The sequence below is a fragment of the Bubalus kerabau genome, chromosome 13 (assembly GCF_029407905.1).
Source record: "Bubalus kerabau isolate K-KA32 ecotype Philippines breed swamp buffalo chromosome 13, PCC_UOA_SB_1v2, whole genome shotgun sequence".
Lineage (NCBI taxonomy): Eukaryota > Metazoa > Chordata > Mammalia > Artiodactyla > Bovidae > Bubalus > Bubalus kerabau.
Genome location: NC_073636.1, coordinates 79,679,331 through 79,702,253, shown reverse-complemented (window position 1 = coordinate 79,702,253; position 22,923 = coordinate 79,679,331). Strand labels below are relative to the sequence as shown.

Sequence of the window (22,923 nt, the reverse complement as noted above, 5' to 3'; positions counted from 1 at the left end):
TCACGACCTTGCTTGGTTCTCTGATGGTGGAAAAGGGCTTAGAGACTGGAAGGAAAAGAGGAAGGGGGCGACGGGGGTGCTCTTGCGAGGCCAGCGACCCTGAAACGCCGGCTGCGCGGGGGCGCACCCGCTCTGGCAGAACCCTCCAACCCAACCCCCCTCCCCCGGGCAAAAGCGCGACTCCTACCCATTCCGAGGCGAGGCGTCGCTCTCAGGCGGCTCGGGACTCCAGGGCCCAGTCCGAGTGTCCCGTGTCGGCCAGGGGTGCGGGCAGCTGGGCCTCGCGGACTCTGGGACTTGGAGGGAAAGACACCTAGCGTGGCACGTGCCGTCCTAGGAAGTTGACGCCGCCGGGAGCCTGTGGTCCCTGCCCCGAGGCGGCACGAGGCCCCCAGGGGCAGCGGCTCACTGGGACCTCCCGGGAAAGACACAGGACCCGGCCTGCGAGGCGTGCGCCCCGGGGCAGCGGAGCGGGAGCGCTTCACGTGGCACGTTGGAGCCCCGGGCAGCGCGCGGGGGGTCCGCGACCTGCGGGGCCGGGGAAGCACGTGACCCCAGCAGGCCGGCGCGCCGCGGGGCACTTGCAGCCCGAGCGCAGCGGAGCGCTGGGATCCCGAGGGCGGGAGGGCGGGGGACGCGGGGAAAGGCGGAGAGGGCGGCGGCCGGGCGCTCGGCGCGGGCGGCCCGGGCGGAGACTCGGAGGGAGCCCGGCGCCGCGCGCTGCACCCGAGGGCGGAGGCCCGGCGCTGGGCCGCCCGGACACCCGGGCGGGCGCCGCGTGCCCCCCGTGCTCCCCGCCGCCGCCCGCGCTCCCCGCCCAGCGCCCCGCCCCTCCCTCCGGCCCGCCTCCCGCCCCGCTCCCTCCCTCCCTCGGCGGCGGCCGCGCGGCGCTCCCGGCGCACTCGGAACCCGGCGGGGACCGGGAGGCACAGGCGGGTGGCCCTCGATCCGGGTGCTGGAGCCGAGCGGGGCCCGGGGGCCGAAGTTGGCCGGCCGCTCCGGGAGGCGGCGCCGGCGGCTTCCAGCCCCTGGTCGCGTCCTCGCCGGGACCCGCCGGCCGCCGGGGGACGCGAGCCGCGGCCCGGCCAACTCCGCGGCGGGGACGCCTTGCAGAGAACTTGAGGTGGGACCCTGGCGCGCTGCAGCCCCGCCGGGCGCCGCCGGGCGGGCGGACTCGGGCCCGGGCGGGGGGAGCCGCACGTAGCTGTGGCCCCTACGGGGACCCGGAAGGACGCCGAGGGGGGCGGTCTGGGGCAACAGGGGACCCGGGAGCAGCTGCGCGCGGCGGTCACCGTGCGGGTCCGGCTTCTGCGCTTCCCTGGGGTCCCCCGGCGCGCGAAGTGACAGGGCGGGGGCCGCACCCCAGCTGTGGCCGAGGTTTCTCGCCGTCTCGCAGGAGGATCCGGGGAGGAGGGGGTGTTGATGGAGGGGGGCGGGGGGGGGGGGCGTCCGTCTGTACCCGCTCATTCACTCCGTCCTTAGGTACAGAGTGAGGCCTCGGTCAGCGGGCCTCATTGAGTTGTTCATCAGGGCCAGGAGCTTTTATTGAGAACCCACTATGAGCTAGGCGCTGGGGACTCTTGAGACAACTCTTCCTTGGAGGGGAAGGTGGCCTCCTCACCCTCCGGGGGCGCTCCCTACCCAGAAGGGGCTCAGCCTGGATGGAATTTTTGGGTGAGGAGAGAAAGGAGGGAAGCTCCTTCATTCATTCACGGGTTGGCTGGGAGACGGGTTGAGCGCCTACTGTGTGCATCTCACCTTGGCAAATCTCAGGGGTTCGTTATTTCACTAACAGTTACTGAGGCGCTGTGCTAGGGAGAGAGCCTGGCAGGAGAGGGATGGGATGTGGGGCAGGAGAGGACGGAGCCGGCTTGCAGCTTGGAGAGAACACCCCTCGCCCCGCTGTGTACAAGCAGGTCACTGGACAGCTTGCAGAATGGCCTTTCCTTGGTTCATCTACTGCATTCATTCTCAGGGGGAGGGGGGAGGCTGGAATAGGCTGTTGGATAAGAAGAAAAGGCGTTTAGAAAGCTCCTTAGGGGGAGGGTTTTAATGGGGAGGAGGATTGAGAAAAGCCCATCTAACCGTACTGATGAAGGCAGGCTCCCACCAACGGGGTGTGCTACGGAAGTTGTCCATTCAGCAGGCGTCTCCTGAAGCACTTGCTGTCCATAAGCACATCCAGGGTGCCAGGCATCAGAGTCAGCAAGGTGAACGAGGCAGTTGCAGAGACCCCCTTTGCTGACCCCTCAAGATAAATGCAGGGGAGGTGAGAGAAGGGAGCCGGAACCGCTCTGATTCATCGCGTGTGTTGAGGAGGGTGGCTTCTTCTGACTCCGTGAATCTGAGCCGAGGTTTATTCACTAGGGTGTGTTTGATACCCACACGCATGACAGCACAGTCAGAGTCGCTCCGGGGAGCCTCACCCGCTCACGTTTCCAAGGCAGGTTTGGCACGGCTGGCGACCCGGCCCAAGGGCCAGAGCCAGGGCGTGTGCCGGCTTTCTTGGGTGGACTTCTCAGGAGCTGTCAGACCTGAGCTTGACCCTGTATCCTCCGTCCTGGAGCTCTGCAGAGGTACCCACCAAGCGGGAAGGGAGGGAAGGCGCGTCTGAAAGGCAGGCGATGACGGCTCCTGGGGACTGCCTTCATCCGTCATTCCCTAAGAGCCCATTCCAGTGGAAAGATGTCTGTCATGGGACACACTCAAACCCACAGGGGCCGTGAGAATACAGCCTTGGTCCCCGTCCCGAGCCTTGAGGGCCAGGCGAGGGGAGCCCTGGAGTCTTGAAGGGGGCAGATCTGGGAGTCAGGCTCCCGTCCCGCCGCCACTTTGAGCCCCCTGCACCCCACACAGCTGGGCTGTGGCGAGGGTGAGGACGATGCCCCAGAGAACAGAAGGGCCCAGAGACGTGGCCTGGACGCAGGCCTGAGAGACTCCAACCAGGTCTGAGGAGTCAACCCCCAGGGTACTCTGAGGCGTCTTGACCTGGCCGTCTTTTCTCCACGTCCCCTTTCCGAATATGTGAGGCAGAGTCAACGTTTCCAGTGGCCGGAGATAGAGGGTCTGGAAATCCACCCTTGGTTGGCTCACTAAACCCAAAGATGGAGCCCCATGGTTGGAAAATCGTGGCTAGAAAAGCCACTCTAAAAGAGAGTTGATACAAAGGCGGAGGCAAGGGAGTCTGGCTGCCAGCACTAGTCCCTCCTGGCCATTTTTGTTTCCTAGCAGACAGTATCTGACTGACAGAATCCACGCACGGAGTCACGGTGGTCCAGGTAGGAGCCAAATGACGGCCTCACAGGGCCCACCGCCCCTCCTTCCCCACTCCGTCCCGCCGCCCCTTCTTCCCCGCTCCGCCCCACCACCCCTCCTTCCCCACTCTGTCCCACTGCAGCTGACCACAGACACGTGGCCTCAACACTTACTGAGGAAAGAGAAGCGAAGGATTGCTTAAGTAGGTGTCCCCGCCCCACTGCTCCCCAAGCCTGTGCCTCCACTTACCCCTGTGCTCCCGAATCAGAGGCCGCCAAGGGTCAAACACAGAAGGACCACCCAGCTCCTGCCCCAGAGCTCCTGGTAGAAGGCAAGCGTGTGTGTTTTTATTTTGCCAGAGGAACATTGTAGGGAGGCTCCAGAGGCTGCCTCTGTCTGGGGGTAGGGGATGGGGGTCTCTGGATGTTCCCTCTTAGGGGGCAGGTGGGATGGAGGAGAGAGCCCAGCTCCCAGCAAGTATCCCCCAACCCCAGTGACTGAGGCCCCCGCTCACTGGAAGCAGGGCTGGGGGCCAGCCCACTTGGACTGGAATGAGCATGGACAGGAGAGCATCAGAGAAGATGAATTTCCCATGCAGGCACAGCATTTCACAGGGATCCGGTGTGCCAGGGCCTGGGCCAGCCTAACGGCTGGATCCGTTTTGATTAATGGTCTAATTGAGGATTAATGCAGCATGATCCGCCTCTGAGTCAGCCCAGCCAGGAACCCTGACCATGACAGATGAAACTCCCCCGGTAGGGGAAGGACTGCAGGGAGAGACCGCTGGAGTCCCCTCGAAACCCGCTCGGGATTAAGGAATGACACGGGTTGGCAAGTGTGGGGAGGAGAGACAGAAACCAAAGCCTGAGGAGCTCAGGGAAAAAATGCTTTTTTGTTTTTTTAAAGAAAGTTGCACTGTGCTTGGTTTGTTTTCTTCCTGCCACATGCTCCTTACAGTGTAGCAGCTTAAAGCAGCACAAACTTGTTATCTTACGGTTTGGGGGGATCAAAAGTCCAGATGGACCTCAGTGGGCTGACACCAAGCGGGCAGCAAGGCCGTGTTCCTGCAGGGAGAGGCCCTCCCTTTGCCTTTCCTAGCTTCTGGGGGCTCCCCGCGTCCTTGGCTTTACAACATTCCGGCCTCAGCGTCTGCCATCATGTCTCTTTCATCTCTGACTCTGATCCCCTTGAGCGACAGCTGCTCGGTCACGCCTGACTCTCTGCGACCCCGTGGACTTGCCTCCCTGTGATAAGGACTCTCGTGGCGATGCTGGGCCCACCGGTCGATCCGGGGCCATGTCCCCATCTCCAGCTCCTCAGTTTAATCGCAGTAACACCCGCCCTTTCACCACGTAAGGTTACACTCCCAGGTTCCATCCAGGGCCTGGGACGTGGGCCTCTTCGGGAGGCCACCCTTCTGCCGACCGCAGGCCTGTGCAGCCAGTTTCTGTTGGCTGACGGGGAAGCGGAGGCCCACGGAGCAAGGCACTTGGCTTCAGCCAGGTGAGGAGAGCGGGCACTGGGGTCCCACCCTCTGGAAGGCGATGTTGGCTTCACACTGCTCCTCTGAGGAAAGAAATGCCCGGGTGGGGTCGGGGGAGCAGGCAGGTGAGGTGCCAGGCATGCTGCCCAGAAGCCATTCTGGCAAACGGGGCCCTTCTAACGCACCAGGCATGGCTCCAAGCACTTAGAAGGCAAGTGGACGACACCCCAGTTTACAGCTAAGGAACCAGGCACAGAGAGGTGAAGGTATTTGCAGAAGGCTGCACAGCTGGTGAACGGTTGACCAGGCATCATGGTCCAGAGGCCACACCCTCAGCCCTGCTTGGTGCCTGCTACCCCACAGGAGAGTTCTGCCCAGAGACTGAAATGGCAACCCAGAACTCGATGAAACCAGTTTTGTTGATTCCTTACTCTGCTCTTGTGCAAATATCTGGTAGGACCAAGGATGTTTCCCCAGCTATGGGCAGTTGCCTGCTTCTCCCCATCCCCAAAGACTCTTCAAAAGCTTGTGCCTAGAAAATAGAGGCGAGGTGCTGAACACCCTTCCGCCACCAGGAACCAGCAATGCAGGGAGACAGTAGAATGCAGTCAAAGAGGTTTGCTCAGGGTCCCACAGACCTAGTTAGACCCTGGCTTCATCACTTGCCACCAGAGTCATGAGTTTTCACCGTTCAAAGCCTCAGTTTCCTCATCTGTAAAATGGGCGTGCAACCTCCATTCACCAGCCTGGTGAGGTCAACATGCTTGTCCCTGCTGTATGGGGAAACGGGCCTGGAAGAGGGCCGGTGACTTGGTGGGTATAGATGGCTGTATCAGGCCGAAAGGTTAACAGCAGAAGCAGCAGCAATAGCCAGACAAGCCTGATGGAGACCTTCCTCCCACCCTGACAGAGACCTTCCTTCCGCCCTGCTCCCCGCTCCAGAGTCCTACCCCTGCCCCTGGGTCCTGCACCCCACCCCCAGTCACACACTGGCCACAGAGCAGCCTCCAGGTGGGGGTGCTGCCCTTCAGAACTCCTTCTGGCTTCAGTGATCATCTCTCTTTGGAAACGTACACTCAGCCCTCTGTCACAGCTTCTGAACGTCATCTTTCTCCCAGGAGGAAGAGAAGCTGCCTGGGGAGAATCCGCGGAGCTGTGGGCTCATGAATGGGCGTTCGATTAAGGCAGCCCCAGAACGGACAGATTTTCTCATGAACCAGAGAATCTCCACTTTTCCAGTGAGGCTCCCCTCGCACAGGACCCACAGAGCCTTCCAGAACTCCAGGGAGGCTGGGAAGTCAGGCAGAGGGCTCCCAGCCGAAGCCCAGAGCACCTGGAAGGCCTGCCAGCTTTCCTGGCCCCTGCCTTTCCTCTCTCAAACATCAGCAGGCTCTCAGGGAGCCTTCAGAAATGCCAGTTCCTGGCCCCCCCACTTAAGGATTCTGATGAGACGGTCTTGGGAGGGACCTGGGGGTCTGTATCTCAGCTGAGTCCGGGGAGATGCAAAACCCACTGGCGTGACAGTTTTTGTGCTCTTCTTTTTCTCTAACCTGGATGAAAACCGAGGGTGGTGCTAACCACACTCTTTAATTCATATCGCTCTGCATCACCAGGCTGTCTTAGTCACTGTTCCCTTCGTTCCAATCCCCAAGCTTATTCCCTCCCCCTGCCCTCCCAGGCACCCTCCCTGTGGTTGACAGAGATCCTTACATGTGCTCTAGTCTTTGTAAGATATGTAATGTTGTGTGTGTGCCCATTTACATAAACAGCAAAGTGCTATAAACTTCTGTTGTTTTTTTTTTTTCCCACTTGGGACCATGTTTTTAAGATCTAAATGTGTTGTTAAACCCACATCTAGTCCATTGCTTCCAGTTCCTGCGGAATCTACAGGCTTTTGCCATCTGGATCACTTGTTCATTTCCCCCACCGCCGGGAGGGACACTGGGAGACCTCCTAGCGCCAAAGCAACACGAGATATATTCTTGTGCCTTGTTCCTTGCTTGCATCTGAGTCCCCAGAAGCGGATCCTGAGTCAAGAGTTGGAGTGCAAATACATTACAGACAATGTCTGTCATAAGCCCTGTGGATCCAAGTCTGAGGGATATACCCAAGAGTGGGATTCCCAGGTCATCAGACACCAGCGTCCATCATTCCCCCTTGATACCCCTCAGGCTTTCCCAGAGGCCATATGAGTACATTCCCTTCAGCAACGGGCTCTGGGGGGTCAGACAATGCTGGGGTCCAGTCCTGCCTAATCAGGTCAAGAAAGGAGTCATCCTTGTCTGGAAGAGGGGAGAATGACAGATCCCCCTCATAGCTGGTAATAATACAGCAGGCCCATTGAGGATCCCCTGCAGGTCAGGCGTTGGGCCAAGCACCTGCGTTATCTGTGTCCTCTGCTTTAGTCCTGACCATAACTCCAAGAGGTCAGAGCAACAAATATCCCCATTTTACAGATAAGGAAACTGTATCTCAGAGGCAGAACATGACTTGTTCAAAGTCACGGGAGACCTTGAACCCAGGTCTCCTGACTTCAGAGCTAGCAGGCTCTTCTGCTTCCCCACCTTGAGGTCGTCAGCAAATTGCCCCCCACCCCCACTCCCAAGCTGGAGTCTAACCAGCTTCTTCTCAACACTGGCTGTATCTGTTTCCAGTTGTCACTGTGACACGTCACCACAAGCTGCGTGGATTAACACAAAACAAACATCGCCTCACATTCTGGAGAACGGAGGTCTGCAGTGGGTGTTGCAGGGCTAAAATAAAGGCCTGGAAAGGCTGCGTTCCTTTCTGGAGAGCCAGAGGAGAGTGTTCTCCGTCTGTCTCAGCTTCTAGACGCTGCCCACTTTCCTTGGCTCGTGGCCCCTTCCATCGTCAAAGCCAGCACTGGCCAGTCGGGTCTTTCTCAGCGTTTCATCACTCTGATGCACCCTCCTGCCTTTCTCTTCCATCTTTTAAGGACTCTGGTGGTTGCATGGGGCCCCCAGAGAGTCCAGGAAAATCTTCCCACCTCAAAGGAAGCTGGTTAGCAACCTCATTTCCATCTGTAACCTTGATTCCTGCTTGCCAGAGAAGCTAACATAGTCACTGCTTCCAGGAATCAGAAAAAGGATACAGACATCTTTTGGCCAGGGCTGGGTAGGGGCGGAGGAGTGTCTACCCGCACCGACACTCAGGGCTGGCGCGATGTGCAGTGTCAGCAAGGGGGTGGGTGCTGGGCGCTGAGCACAGGGAATACCAGCCCCCGGGGTTTGCTATGTCCCTGCTCGCCGGGCCCTCCCATCCCGTCCAGCCCAGCCAGGTCAGAGCTCCCCCTCCTCTTCCCCAATGATCGTCAGGTCGGCCTTGGTGCTCTGATACCACCCATCACCCACGTGGGAGGCCCCATCCCTGACCTCTCTGTCTCTGATTGGCCCACAATTTCTCCTTCCATTATCCTGTAGCCGGAAGGCTCTCTAACTTGGGCCTCCTAGCGCCACCTATCGGCCACCTGGGTGAATGGCACCCCTGGGATCTCCCTACGTCCTTGTCCTTCCCCTTCACCACACTCCAGTCCCACAAGCAAGAGTCCCCTCAGCTCTCTCTCTCCAAAGCCCACCCCAAATCCTTCCGATTCTCCAGACCCCTCCACTGGTCCAAACCTCGGTGGTCTCTTTCCAGAGACAGAGGTGGTCTCCCCAGCCCAGCCTGGGACTTCTCCAGAGGATGCCCCGCCCACGAAGAACAAACCCCAGCCCGTCTGTCACCTGCTGACCCCACACGCACTCATCTTCCTCCACCTCCCCTCGCTCACTCTGCCTGGCCACTTGGCCTTTACTTCGGTGTCTGACCATCCAGCCCCATTCCCAGGTCAGGAGCAAGCTCTTCTAATTCCATCCGAGACACTGCTCCCCAGGTCCTCCCAGGGCTGGCTCTGCCCCAGCGTCCCCTCCCCTGAGAAGCCCTCCTGGGTCCCTCCAGCTAGCGTTGACCCCCCACCCCAGTCATTTCCCATTGGTCACCTAGTTCTGTTTCCATCACAACACTCATCAGGGCCTGAAATGATCTGTGTATTTATTTAGAGGCTGTGTCCCCCACTAGAACGCCTCCTCTATAAGGACAGGACTGGCTCTGTCTGGTCCTCCGCTGTGCCTCCAGGCCTGGCCCAGTCCCACACGTGGTAATGTTGGACGAATGAATGAATGAGAGCTCCCTCAGGACTCCTCCTTCTCATTCCCACCATTGGAGCCCCTTTCTCAAACAGCTTCCTCTTCCTAAGTAGACATATAGACCCTAAGAGGCAGAATCACTAGATCCCACCATGCTCTAGAACTCACAGACCTAACACCGAAATTTTTAAAAATCAGCTTTTTCGTGAGGGTAATACCAGACTGAGTGAAAAGTAGATTTATATTCCAGAAGCAGGACTTTGGCGCCTGTTTGATCTATGAACCTTACCAGAGACTCTAGCAGGCAGAACTGTCACCTGCACCCCATCAGACGGGACAACCCTAAGACCAAAGGCTCAGGGCAAGCGTGCCCTCCCTTGTTGAGCAAATTCAGCATCGGAGCCTCCCCAGGGCCCTCTGGCCCTCCGTGTACAAGCAGCCTGCACAAAGCAACTTTTTCTCTCCTCTCCATACTTGTCTCTGAGACAGGACAACTTTCCATGCAGGAGGCTGAGGCTTTGACTCACGGCTGATATAGATCACGAGAGAAAAAATGAGGAATTGCTAATTGGGGGAGCTTTCAGCTGGAGGGAAAGCGAGGAGGGTTGAAAAAAAAAATTCTGCAAGAAAAGAGGTGATTACAGACGTGGAGTTTCACAAGCGCTCTCCAGGGTTTGCAGGATGAGAGGAAGGCTCCCGTGCCTCCATCACTATTCTTGCCAAACGGAATGTCGTTTTCCCTCTTGTCTTTAGTGGCAAAGATAAAGCAGCATAGCTGAAAAGCTGTGGTACTAAAAGCCATCTTCCTCCTCCAAGGGATTCTGGCAGGCTCTGCCTAAGGAAACGAGTTCCAATTTTAGGTGAAGTTAAAAACACTCTTAACGCTTTAAAGTCAGATCAAACACAGGTGTACCCTAGTTTTCCAAAACTTGAGCTGAGAAACGATAGTTTGCCCCAGAGATAAGTGCGTGGAGTGATGATTTGCATTTGTGAAAGAATTTTTGTTAGGAAGGTGCCCCTCTCAGATGTGGAAACGTCCGTGGCTCCTGTTAAACACTGCTCCACACCCACGCGGGGCTGTGTGTATATGTGTGCAACCGCGTGTGTTTCCGCTGAACATGCCCATAGCATGGATGAACACTCAGGTATCAGAAATGGATCTCCATTTGGAATTGATAGACTTGGCTGGTACCACTTGCATCCATGGGTGATTGAGCTGGGGTGGGCGGGGGGAGTGATGGTGAATCTTAAAAGCAAAGTATTGGAACTTCCCTGGCGATCCAGTGCTCAAGACCCTGCACTCTCAATGTGGGCAGCCCAGGTTCCATCCCTGGTCGGGGAACTAGATCCCCCATGCCGCAAATAAGACCTGGTGCAGTCCGAGTAAAAAGAAAAACTATAACATCCAAGTATTATAGACTCGTACTACACTACTTTTCCCAGATCAGCTTAATTCTGGAGAGCTCTGTTGCTGTGATCTAGGGATGTCAAACTCAAGTGCCTACAGTGACCAGGAAGGAAACATACATAAGGGAAGTAAAGTGGGTGTCCGGAAGACAATAAGGAGGGGTGGGGATGACAGTGGATCGTAGCATGCCTGCCCTGCCTAAAGAGGGACAGGCATTTCTCAGCTGGAATTTGAAGCGAAGGTTGCCAGATAATCTGATTTTCCCCAAAAAACATATATGAATTTTTAAATGAAATGTCTCCATGTTTCAAAATCTTCTCCAAGCCAGGCAAAATATTTGTAAACCAAATGCAGCCCATGAGCTATCACTGCATAAGCAATCTGATTCTAATGGCACAAACCCTTAGCTTTGAGGACGGGGAAGGAAGAAGTCTGTGTAAGCTGAGATTTTGACCTCAGTTTCTCAGAAGTGCCCTCATCGGACTGGCCTCACCAACAGGAAATGTACTTATTTGTTGAGCATTTCTTGGAGCGTTTACGTTGCTGAATACAGAGGTTCAGAAATGAGTAGAGCACGTTCTTCCCCCAGGGAGCAAGCAGTCTACTGAAGGAACCAGGCTTGCACACAGATCCTTCTAAAACAGGTGGCAAGTGTGGTGACAATAAATGGGGGTGGGTGGGGATGACACTTGATTTAGCTGGAAGAGCCAAGGAGGGCTTCCTGGAGGAGTGAGCAAGCCTGTCCAGTTCAGTCCTGGGTCCTCAAGATGACGTTTGCTGACACACGAGCAATTGTGACAATTGTGCATTGTTTGGACATTGCCTCTGATTTATGGCAAGGGATATGTTTTCCATGCATGGAACGAATACGGGCGGTCCCTTTTGAGTTTAATACTTGTAATAGCAGTAAACAGGGGGAGTTCCCTGGTTGCGTAGTGGTTAGGATTCCACGCTTTCATTGCCATGGCCCGGGTTCGATCCCTGGTCAGGAAACTGAGATCCCAGAAGCCACATGGTGCAGCCAAAAAATAAAATAAAACAGAATAATAAAGTAATAAAAAAAATAGTAGACAGGAAGTATTGAGTACCTACCATGTCCCACATACTGTGTTCAGTGGTCTTGGGTACGTAATTCCCTGAATCTTCTCAGTAATCCTATAAGGTAGATTGTATGGTTATACCCATTTTGCAGATGAGAACATTCAACAGCAAAATCTACGCTCATAACCACCACAGCAGAGCCCCTCCTCCTCACACTATGGACATGGTGGGCAGGATAATTCTCTGTTGTGGGATCTGACCATAGGACTTTTAGCAGCATCCTTGCTCGATGCCAGTAGCATCCCCTAGTCATGACAATCAAAAATGCCTCCAGACATTGCCGTCTGTCCCCCGGTGACAAAATCAGGCCTGGTTGAGAACCTCTGGTCCACACTAAACTACTTTTCCAAACTAAATAAATATCCCCCAAAGTTGGACAAACTTGAAACGTTAAGTAAATAACAGTACCAATGTAGGCTGTCAGCTCTGTGGGGTTGGGGGCCACAGCTGATTATATGCATGGCTGCAAACTCCCAGTGCTTGAAGCCACTCCTGGCTTACAGTAGCATTCAGTGCATTTTTATGGTGTAAAAAATGTGGATATGGAGGAATGGCAAAGTTTAGGAGGTGCTGAACAATAGAGTGGCTCTTCTGACTCGTGAGTATCTTCCCTCAAGCTGCTGTAACAGAGTATCTAGACCAGGGGGCTTAAATAACAGACGTTGGTTGCTCTCCATGGGGTGGGGGGGAGGGGGCCTGGGAGTCTGAGATCCGGTCGGGTTCTGACGAGGGCTGACTTCCTAACTTGCAGGTTGGCTGCCTTCTTACCAGGCCCTGACTGGGTGGAGAGAAAGGAGACCCTGCTGTCTCTTCCTCTCCTTATCAGGGCACTAATCTCACCCTGGGGGCTCCACCCTCCTGACCTCATCTACGCCTGATGACCTAAAGACCTCACCTCTTAACACCATCCACTTGGAGGTTAGGGCTTTCCCCCTGTGAATCTGGGGAAACGCAGTGCAGCCCATATCAGCAATTAGCTGCAGGGTCCACATTGTCCCCAGAGACTCGGGAGTCGCTAAGGCTCTTTCCTCCCTTCTCCCCCCCACCCCAGGCCCGAGAGGGATGTGAAAGCTCAAAATGACCCTCCTACCGGGAGACAATTCTGATTACGACTACAGCGCTCTGAGCTGCACGTCGGATGCCTCCTTCCATCCGGCCTTCTTCCCCCAAAGCCAATCACTCAAAGGCGTCTTCTACCGCCGGGCCCAGCGGCTGCGGCCGCAGGACGAGCCCCGCCAAGGCGGCCAGCCCGAGGACCGCAGGCGGCAGATCATCATCAACGTGGGCGGCATCAAGTACTCGCTGCCCTGGACCACGCTGGAGGAGTTCCCGCTGACGCGGCTGGGCCAGCTCAAGGCCTGCACCAACTTCGACGACATCCTCAACGTGTGCGACGACTATGATGTCACCTGCAACGAGTTCTTCTTCGACCGCAACCCGGGCGCCTTCGGCACCATCCTGACCTTCCTGCGGGCGGGCAAGCTGCGGCTGCTGCGGGAGATGTGCGCCCTGTCCTTCCAGGAGGAGCTGCTCTACTGGGGCATCGCCGAGGACCACCTGGACGGCTGCTGCAAGCGCCGCTACCTGCAGAAGATCCAGGAGTTCGCCGAGACGGTGGAGCGGGAGGACGAGGACGACGCACTGGACAGCGAAGACCCCGGCAGCGAGGGCCCCGCGGAGGAAGAGGGCCGCCTGGGCCGCTGCATGCGGCGGCTGCGCGACATGGTGGAAAGGCCGCACTCGGGGCTGCCCGGCAAGGTGTTCGCCTTCCTGTCGGTGCTCTTTGTCACGGTCACAGCTGTCAACCTCTCCATCAGCACCCTGCCCAGCCTGAGGGAGGAGGAGGAGCAGGTAAGGGCCCCGCCCCTGCCCCCGGGGGAGGACGGGGCTGCTGCTGCAGGGACCACTCTCTGCCTGCCCTGTCGCCTCCTCCAGGAAGCCTTCCCTGACCGCACTGGCTCAGTAGCATCCCAGTCCGTCGTTGTGTTTATGTGTGTTTACAAATGTGTCTCCGTGTGTGTCGTCCTCCTCCACATGCAGACCTGAGCTCCACAGCCTGTTCAGGTCCGCGCTGTGCCCCCTGCCCACCACAACAATGTCCAGCATGGGAGAGGCACTCAGCCACTCTGTTGAATGAACGGATGGATGGATGGAAGGATGACGCGATGTTTGATGTGCCTGGCCCCAAGCTGAGCACGTGACGTGCACCACCAAAATTTATTTCACCAACTTGCATCCTTTGTCAGCCTTCCCAATTCCCTTACATGAAAAGATCCCAGAAAGCTCTTTGGGGTCCTGAATATGATGTTCATTGATAGATGTGTGTGTGTGCAGGCAACCTCAATTAGCCAGCATTGCTTTCTGTTAAAGAAGGGAGTTCCCGTAAGTGTTTACTCCAGGGCATGATGGGGTGCATGCCCAGTTCTCAGGGATACCACTTACTTACCGGCAGTTAATGGGAGCGAGAGGCTGGGCTGCCACTCTGCCTGTATCTTATTTCCCCAATGAATTTCCCAGCATCTGAGTATGGGAGGTGTTCCCAAAACCACTTGACAGCTGAGAACACTGAGGAAAAGCAGCTTGCCCAAATCCAGGTCTAACTGAGTCTGAAGTCTGGGTCCCTAAGTATGGAAGTATGGGTCCCACGTGGCAGCCTGGGACCTCATGTAGCCCCTCAGCTCAGCCTCCGTCTGTATGAGACCCATCTCTGGGACCTTCTCCCCACACGTAGGGGTTCCAGAAGCAAGGCTCAAGACAGACTGAAAAGTTCAGACAGGTGCAAATTGTGTAGGCACTGGAGAAATAGGTATGGCAGTATGAACTAAACATAAATATCATGCCAGCCAGCATTTATTGAGCACTGGCTGTGTACCATGCATGTGCTAAGGGTTTTACGTGAACCCTCTGATTTAACATTAAAACCACTCACCACGTGAGGGTTTTTCCATACACAAGTATTGTGGGGAAAGTAGCAATAGTGTTACATTTATAACTCTCAGGGAGTTTCTGACACTTCTTTTTGAATACATTGAATTTTAAAAGCCAGTGTTAAGAAAATACTCAACCAGTAAAATGAACACTCAATCAGTAAAGTGAACCTTTGAGATCCATGAGGGGTAGTGATGAACCAGGCAGGTTCATCACTACCTGAATTTGAATCCCACCTCGTCCACTCTGGCTGTGCTTCTGTAGACAAGTCACTCAGCCTCTCTGCGCCTCTGTTTCCTGACATGTCGAAGAGGTTGTGAACAGGCCCACCTCATAGCGCTGGGGGGATTCAGTGAATGAGAAGCGACTGGAACAGCGCCTGGCATCGCACATTCAGGAATTACTCACTGTGAGGATTATACGCCCCTCCCAAAAAGAGCAGTGCTTGTCCCCCGAGACCCGTCTGGAAGCACCTGTGCTTAGCGCTGATTTCTTCTTGGCCCCAACACACGCAATGCTGATTTTATCAGGAAAATACTAATAAAGCCACAGTTTTATTCAACTTATGATACCTGCTTAAAAAAAAAAAAGATACCCAGCCTTTTTCATGACTCAGTAAAAATGTCGTTCTTCAGTTTCATTTGGGGGACCAGTGGGGTTCACTGTCTCACCCGAGCAGGTGTTTGAGTGCCTCCTGTATTCAGGCTCCAGGGGGCAGTCAGGGTGACCAGAGCTTCAGGGTGCTCCAAGCCTTGGTGACAGCCCCGTAACCATAAGTATGGGGCACAAGCCAAGAGGGCTCTTGTGAGAGGCCCATCAACTGTGCTGGGGATACTTGAAGGGACGTACTCCAGGAAGGCTTCCCAGAGGAGGGGGCTTCCTGTCCAGAAGTCTGAGACCTCACAGCCTCACCAAGTATCAGCTCATCTCTCCAGCTTCTCACGTATTCCCAGAGACAGAGCTAGTACGGCGAGTCTGATAGACCCAGCTGTGCCCCAGAACCAGCAAGATGCCCAGGTAGAACCACATGTGCCCCCCTCTCTGCCAAGCCCCTTTGACGTTGAGGTCTAAACTGGGCACGGTCCCCCATGCTGCAGATCAGAGCAGTAACCTGACAGCCTGCGTGGCAAAGGCACAGATGTGTCTGAATGAAATGTGGAGTGCTTTCTTTGTATCGAATTGTCACAACATTTAAAACCCAGGAGATTTCATGTAAAACTCCAAATTTCCAGCTTCTCTTAAAAAAATGAATGAGGCAGCCTCAAGACTGAGTTCATCTGGGACAGCCCTCAGGCGGTGCCAGGCAGGATGGCCAGGCTCCCCAGGGCCTCCACCCAACTTGGGCCACCTCCCCTGGTTTCGCTTTGCCTGCCTGGCCTTCACTTGGCACGCTGTCTAAAGACAGGCCAGTGCTCTGCCATCCATCCTGGTAACAGATCATCCTGGTAACTGATCACCTGCCGTGTGCCAGGCCTTTCCAGGCACTGGGGCCTGAGAGTGAGCAATACACAAAGCATCCTGTCCTGTAGGGCTACAGTCTTCTGGGGCAGGGTGGACAGGTGAGCAGGGCTGAGACAGACAGTAAAAACGGTAAATAAGTAACTTATAAAACATATTTTGGAGGCGGGCATGGCAACCCACTCCAGTATTCTTGCCTGGAGAATCCCACAGACAGGGGGGTCTGGCGGGCTACAGTCATTAGGGTTGCAAAGAGTCAGAGATGACGGAAGCGACAGAGCACATGTGCCCCTTGGTATTCGTATCGCAATACGTAAATGTGTCAGATCAACTCGCCCTATGCCTTGTGTTTGTTATATGTCAATTACATCTTAATAAAAATAAATTTTAAGAAGAGAAAAGTCAGGCGCTCATTTGGGGACATGATGACTTTGAGACACCTGTCAGACCCCCCTAGGAGGCAGCTCCTTTGAAGTCTGGATTTCAGGGGCGAGGTCTGGGCTGCAGAGAGATTAGGGGTAGTCAGTGTTGAGAAGATGCTTCAAGCTCCAGGCTTGCACAGGATTGCCCAGGGAGTGGGTATAACCAGAGAGAGGGGACCCAGGGACAGGCACAGCGCCCAGACCACCCTGGCCCAGGTAGCACCGCCCCAGGACCGAGCCCCGTGCTCCTCGCGGTGGAACCGCTGACCTCCCCCACTTCTCACTCTCCCAGGGCCGGTGCTCCCAGATGTGCCGCAACATCTTCATCGTGGAGTCGGTGTGCGTGGGCTGGTTCTCCCTCGAGTTCCTCCTGCGGCTCATCCAGGCGCCCAACAAGTTCGTCTTCCTGCGGAGCCCGCTGACGCTGATCGACATGGTAGCCATCCTGCCCTACTACGTCACCCTGCTGGTGGACGGCGCCTCCGCGGGCCGCCGCAAGCCCGGCACGGGCAACAGCTACCTGGACAAGGTGGGGCTGGTACTGCGAGTCCTGCGGGCGCTGCGCATCCTGTACGTCATGCGCCTGGCCCGCCACTCGCTGGGGCTGCAGACGCTGGGGCTCACGGCCCGCCGCTGCACCCGTGAGTTCGGGCTCCTGCTGCTCTTCCTCTGCGTGGCCATCGCGCTCTTCGCCCCGCTCCTCTACGTCATCGAGAACGAGATGGCCGAGAGCCCTGAGTTCACCAGCATCCCTGCCTGCTACTGGTGGGCCGTCATCACCATGACGACCGTGGGCTACGGCGACATGGTGCCCCGGAGCACGCCCGGCCAGGTGGTGGCGCTCAGCAGCATCCTCAGCGGCATCCTCCTCATGGCCTTCCCCGTGACCTCCATCTTCCACACCTTCTCCCGCTCCTACCTGGAGCTCAAGCAGGAGCAGGAGAGGGTGATGTTCCGCAGGACCCAGTTTCTCATCAAGACCAAGTCGCAGCTGAGCAGCATGTCCCATGACAGTGACATCTTGTTTGGAAGTGCCTCCTCGGACACCAGAGACAATAACTGAGTCCAGAGGTCGCACCTCGCCACCGCCACCGCCAGGATGCGCCCCCCGCCCCCCAGCCCTGCCCACCCTCTGAGGCTTGACGCTACCACCATCGCTGCAGAAGCCTCCAAAGGCACGTGCTGCTTCTGAGCGCAGCCCTGGCCTGGGACGGACCAAGCCACGCCCCAGGGAAGATGGCCCCACCCCGGCAGGGGGTCCCTGGTCCCCCAAGTCCAGATGTGAAGCCCAGCACACAGTCCTGACAGTACCCCCCGCCCCAGCCCCCACGCCCTTCCCTAGTGAGGAGATGGCTTGTTCTTTCCACCATGTAAATAACATGCCCAGCAAAGACTCGCTTTGTGGGGCTGCCTAGGGAACAATACAAACAGCAGCTACAAGTCTGTCTTGAGTGTGGATCGCGTGCAATTAAAGAAAACCGGTGAAAAACAGAAGAAAGCCTTCCCTGGGGCTCTGTTAAGAGAGGAAATGGCACTTTCCAGTAAGCCAGCCAGTGTGGTACCAGAAGTATTGGGTTAGCCTTTTTCCTTGGGTCCTTCATACCCGGTGAGGCCCCGTGAGGTTGGGGGAAAGAGACAGGGTAGACACCTTTGGGAAACTGCTGGTAAATAGCCCCTCACTCTTCTATCTCGTCGATTCTTCCCCTCTCCGAGGCTTTCCTCCCCACCTTTTCCTTCTCTCCCATCTCCTCTTCTCCTCTGTTGCACCTTAAGGCCTGTTTCTCAAACTTTCCGCCTAAGGCACCCCCAACAGTGAAGTGGATACCGAGTCAGCCCTGCTGACTACAAAGGTGAAGTCACTTCATTTTATCTTTAAAAATTAGTGTGCATTTTTTATTCTATGCCACATTTATCTTAATTTTTTTTGGGGGGGGGGTGGAAATGCTTCAAACCATTTACCTAAATCTAAATGTAAACCTAGATTGCATTGCATTGATGCTTTGGGAAAACGGACCTCAGTTTTCTGGGCCACCTGAGAGCACAGTCTGAAGCCCCCAAGGGTCTCTCTGGGCCCCTCAGAGACCCGCAGAGCACTCACCCGACCGGAACATCTCCCGACCTCATGTAGTGTGGAAGATTCGGGGTAGGGCCTGAGCCCCAGGCCAGCCCACCAGGTCTGCTCTGCTCTCAGGGTTCAGAGGCCTCTGGTGCCCATCTGGGGAGGGGCTTCCCATCCAGGCTGCGGTTACACGCCTGCCTCCACCCTCAGATGCTGCAGCAGCGTCGCTGTCTTATTCACCCCCTCCCCTGGGCCAGCTACAGAAGGCAAGCTCTAAAATAAACCCGAGACTTCCCTGACAGTCCAGTGGTTAAGACTCTGCGCTTCCAGCGCAAGGGACAGCATGTTCAATCCCTGGTCAAGGAACTAAGATCCCACGTGCGGCACAACACAGCCAAAAAAATAAGAAAGTAAACAAAGCAAATCTGGCCCCATCACTGTCCCGCCTAAACCCACAGAGGTGTATCCATCGTGCTGAGAATGACGCCCAAATGCCTAGCATTGCCTGGGCCCGCCTCGCCTCTCACTCACTCCACTCAGTCACAGCGGCCTCCACGCTGCGGTGTAGAAGCACCCAGCCCCTGCCCACCGCGGGCCTTCACACATCACGTCCCTCTGCGGGGAGCAGCCTTCCTGACACACTGCGCTGGCTCCTCCCACCGTACAGGGTCCGCCCCAGCGGCCCCACCGCTGTCTCCCTCACCCAGTGCGTCCTCACACCCGCTGATGGGCCCTGGAGCCGCTCCTTCACTTCTCTGCTCCTCCCTCCAGGTCTGTCTCCGCCCGGGGAGCCCCGTGCGCACATGGCAGGGACTCAGCCACAGGGCTCACAGCGACTCCCCGCACCCAACGCAGGGCCCGGCACCCAGCCGGCGCTCAGCAAACACTCGTACAGTGAGTGAAAGAGGAAGGGGAAACAGGAAGGCCACCCTAAAGCAGAAAGGCCTTCGCTGTTAACGCTGGATACTGGGGCTTCTGGGCGCCTCTCGCGCTCCCCATCCCCATGTCTCTCTCTCGCTCTCTCTGTCTCTCTCTCATTCCCCGGCGGGGAGGTAGGACGAGGGCTTCCTCTGCACAGTAGACACGCAGGCTGGAAATATCACACAAGTCACGAGAGCCTCGTTAAAGTCTCCCCTGACACCTGCTTCCAGTGACGCACGCCTGAAAAGTAAGTTTTCCGACTAATTGGCTCTACAGTCCCCAGCCCGGCGGGTGTCTCAGCGATCGGGCCCAGCCGTCACAGTAAGAAAACCTTAGATTTATGGATGACCTTTCTCCCCACTCCAGAGTGGCTAAGAGACATGGGAGACAGCTGAAAATGCTAAACAGACAGAAATGGGACATGAAGAGATTTAAGACAGAGCCTTTAAAAACTCCAGGGAGAAGCTGATAAATGGCAGAAACCGTCACAATATTATAAAGCCGTTATCCTCCAATTAAAAATAAATAAATTTAAATTTTAAAGAAAGATTCCAGGGAGGAGAAATGGTGGGGTTTGGGGGAGCCTTGAACGGGTCTCGCTGGGAGGAGAGCTGTGCCTCCACCACACCAAGGACAGAAGAGGAGCCGGGGTCCCTGAGGGTCCAGGCTTCTGGCATCTTCTTGCCCAGATTCTGGTCTGTGCCAGTGGCCAAGGTGGAGACCCAAACACGGGCACCTCTCAAGGCCTCCCTTGAGGGACAAATACTCGAGATACTGACCTTCATGCCCAGAGTGGGGCTTAAGGATCCTTGGTTCAAATTAAGAATCCCAAGGCCTCAGGACAGCTAACTAGCCACTTCTAACACCATCATCAACTTGACCATCGTGGCTTTTCCACTCTTTTTTTTAGAAATATGAAATCTGATGCAGAAAGCCAGCTATAAATCAGATTAAATGAAAGCCATTCTGATTGAAGTAGGGGCCCAATTCTTCCCCTGGCCCTAATGGGGCCTTCCTTTTGACCCCCATACAGGCAACTAGCTCCATACAGCCAGGGACAGCGAGTGGAGACAGTCACTGCTCTGGAGGAAATGGCAAATCACCACTTTCCCCAATTTGTCTTAGTTTTTTAGGACACGTGGACATTCCCCCACCTCCAGTTGAGCCCGGCACTGCCCTAAGACTCACAGTGGGAGTTGGGGAAGGTTGATTTCACAACACAGATTCTCAGGCCCACACTGTAAGCAGGGCTGGGATCTCTCACCTTGGGCACAGAATTCAGGGGAAGCAAAAAAAAAAGGAAAAAAAACACTTGGTCATCAAGATAAATCATATTTTAATGCAGTAATTTTTAAATCAAGATTCTGTTCAGTTCAGTCGCTCAGTTGTGTCTGACTCTTTGCGACCCGATAAACCACAGCACGCCAGGCCTCCCTGTCCATCACCAACTCCCAGAGTCCACCCAAACCCATGTCCATTGAGTTGGTGATGCCATCCAACCATCTCACCCTCTGTCGTCCCCTTCTCCTGCCCTCAGTCTTTCCCAGCATCAGAGTCTTTTCAAATGAGTCAGCTCTTTGCATCAGGTGGCCAAAGTATTCAATGTTCTGCAAACTCACAGTGACCACCACGAAGATAGGATCTGCCTTTGCACTTGTGTAACTCAGACCCACATGCCTCACTTCCTGTCTGGACCCCCAGGATGTCCTGCAGCACAGCTCCGGCCACCCAAGCCCATGTCCCAAGAAGCGCAGGCGGAAGCCCATAGCCCCTGGCACCGCACTGCTGGGCACAGGCCCCTTCCCCTTGGAGGGGATCAGAATGGCCCCCAACCCCTCTCCCTACCAGAGTGAACCTTCCAGAACCAGGCCCCCCGTCCTCACGGGGCCCGCATAGCAATGGGGAGAGCGAGCGAAACAGTGAAATGAGAATTAAAAAAAACACTTGCTGATGGTGAGCACAGGATGAGCCGGCAGACAGTGACTGGGGCCAGAGAACAGGCGGATAGTGGGCCCTGAAGACAGTCGGGAGGGACTCTCAGGGGAGGTAACCTCGCACTGAGGACCTGGAGGAGTGGGCGGGGCAGCCTTCCCAGCAGGCAAAGCCCGGAGGTGGGAGGCCCCAGGCATGTCACCAGCTGTCGAGGGAGCCTGTGGGCCCGGAAACACGGCCCCCCGGGAGCAGCCTTCCTCCTGGGGAGGAGACTCAGGTCTGCACAGCGGACACTCTGAACAAACATTTCCAGAGACCTCACTCTGAGCCGGGCCCTCTCAGAGCAGCTGGGGACAAAACAAGCAAGCAAATAGCAGAGCTGGACTCGGCGCCCACCACAGAGGGGCTGGCAAGTCGCTGGGGAAAGGACACGCGAAAAAGACGTCTGCACATGTGGGATGATCGGGTGCAGGGGCCCAGGGCAGCACGAGCACGGTGAAAGACAAGAGCTGGGAATTCCCTGGCATTCCAGTGCTTAAGGCTCAGATTTCACTGCTGGGGCCCGGAATCAAGCTCTAGTTGGGGAACTAAGATCCTGTAAGCTGCTTGATGTGGCAAAAAAAAAAAAGACATCAACTAAAGGAGGCATGGTTTACATTCAGATTTGCATTTGCTGTTAATAAAATGGCCTTACTTATATTTTCTTCCAGAAAAAAAAAGACAGTGTTCCTCCTAAAAAAAAGACAGTGTTCTCCTGTCTTCCCATCCAGTCCTGTTAACGTGTATGGGGAGTTCGGCCACTTAACCGCTCCAGTGGGCCGGCCCCCAGCCCCTCTCACATGGACTGCTGCCTGAACCCCCTCCTCAGTTTCTCCACTCGCCTGCCTCCCCTCCCAACTGTTTTCAGCACAGCAGCAGAGGGGCCCTGTCGGAATGCAAGTCAGATCACACTCACCCACTGTTCAGAGTGTCCCCCCAACCAGCTGATGTCCCATCCCACTCAGTCAAAGCCGGAGTCTCCCTCAGCCCCATCTCCCTGACCTGGTCTCCTGGTCTCCTTATCTCTCCTTTTACAGCAACCTCTTTACTCAGTGAACAGGCCAAACATGGTCCGACCTCAGGGCCTTTGCACTTGCTGTTTCCTCTGCCTGTTTGGCTCTCCACTAAGGTACATCCACGTGCCCCATCTCTCCTCATTAGGGTCTCTGCTCAGACATCACTTAAACAGAGAGGCCTTATCTGACCTCCTGCCAGCAGCCTGCTCAAAAGACCATGCTGCCAGCATGCCCCAGGGTACTGACCACGGCTCTTCTGTATTCTGATGCATGGACACCCAGGGCCTGGCAGACCCAGGGATGCTCCTCCCAGGGATGGCCAGTTCCTAGAGATGGTGAACCACACACCCACAAGTGTGCTTTTCAAATACAAGGCAGCCAACCTGGATGCCATACCCTCGACCACCTCTTTCCACCTCCCTTCTCGGGGTCTCACACACCAGGCCACTCTCCACCTGTCCTAATCACCCCAGCGCCAGATCAGACCACCAAGCACAGCCCTGTGACCAGAGCTCACTGAAACTGTTCAGACTGGCCCGTCCTGAGCCTGCTCACCCTGCCTTGCCCTCTCCTCTCGAAACCACAGCAAAGCTCTGGCCCACAGTTTCCCCTCCCTCTGCCTCTGACCAGAAACTGGTTCTTCCCCACGTGGCCCCCTCACAATGTGGGACATACCCTTCTTTGGGGAACTATGTGTATAATAAACTCTCTTTTCAGTGGCAATTGTCTCCTGACCTGTGGGCCTCACCATACCTG

At 56.0% G+C, this 22,923-nt stretch overlaps 2 protein-coding genes across 2 annotated transcripts in view; both read left to right on the top strand.

Moving 5' to 3' along the window:
* DPM1 (dolichyl-phosphate mannosyltransferase subunit 1, catalytic) overlaps nucleotides 1–22,923 on the top strand; it is a 183,338-nt gene that overhangs the window by 101,812 nt on the left and 58,603 nt on the right. The gene's annotated exons all lie outside the window — the stretch shown is intronic.
* Nucleotides 12,470–17,622, top strand: KCNG1 (potassium voltage-gated channel modifier subfamily G member 1). The gene is made up of 2 exons (XM_055545314.1): nucleotides 12,470–13,243; nucleotides 16,493–17,622. Exons 1-2 carry the CDS (start codon nucleotides 12,470–12,472, stop codon nucleotides 17,261–17,263), a joined length of 1,545 nt encoding a protein of 514 aa, XP_055401289.1. The 3' UTR covers nucleotides 17,264–17,622.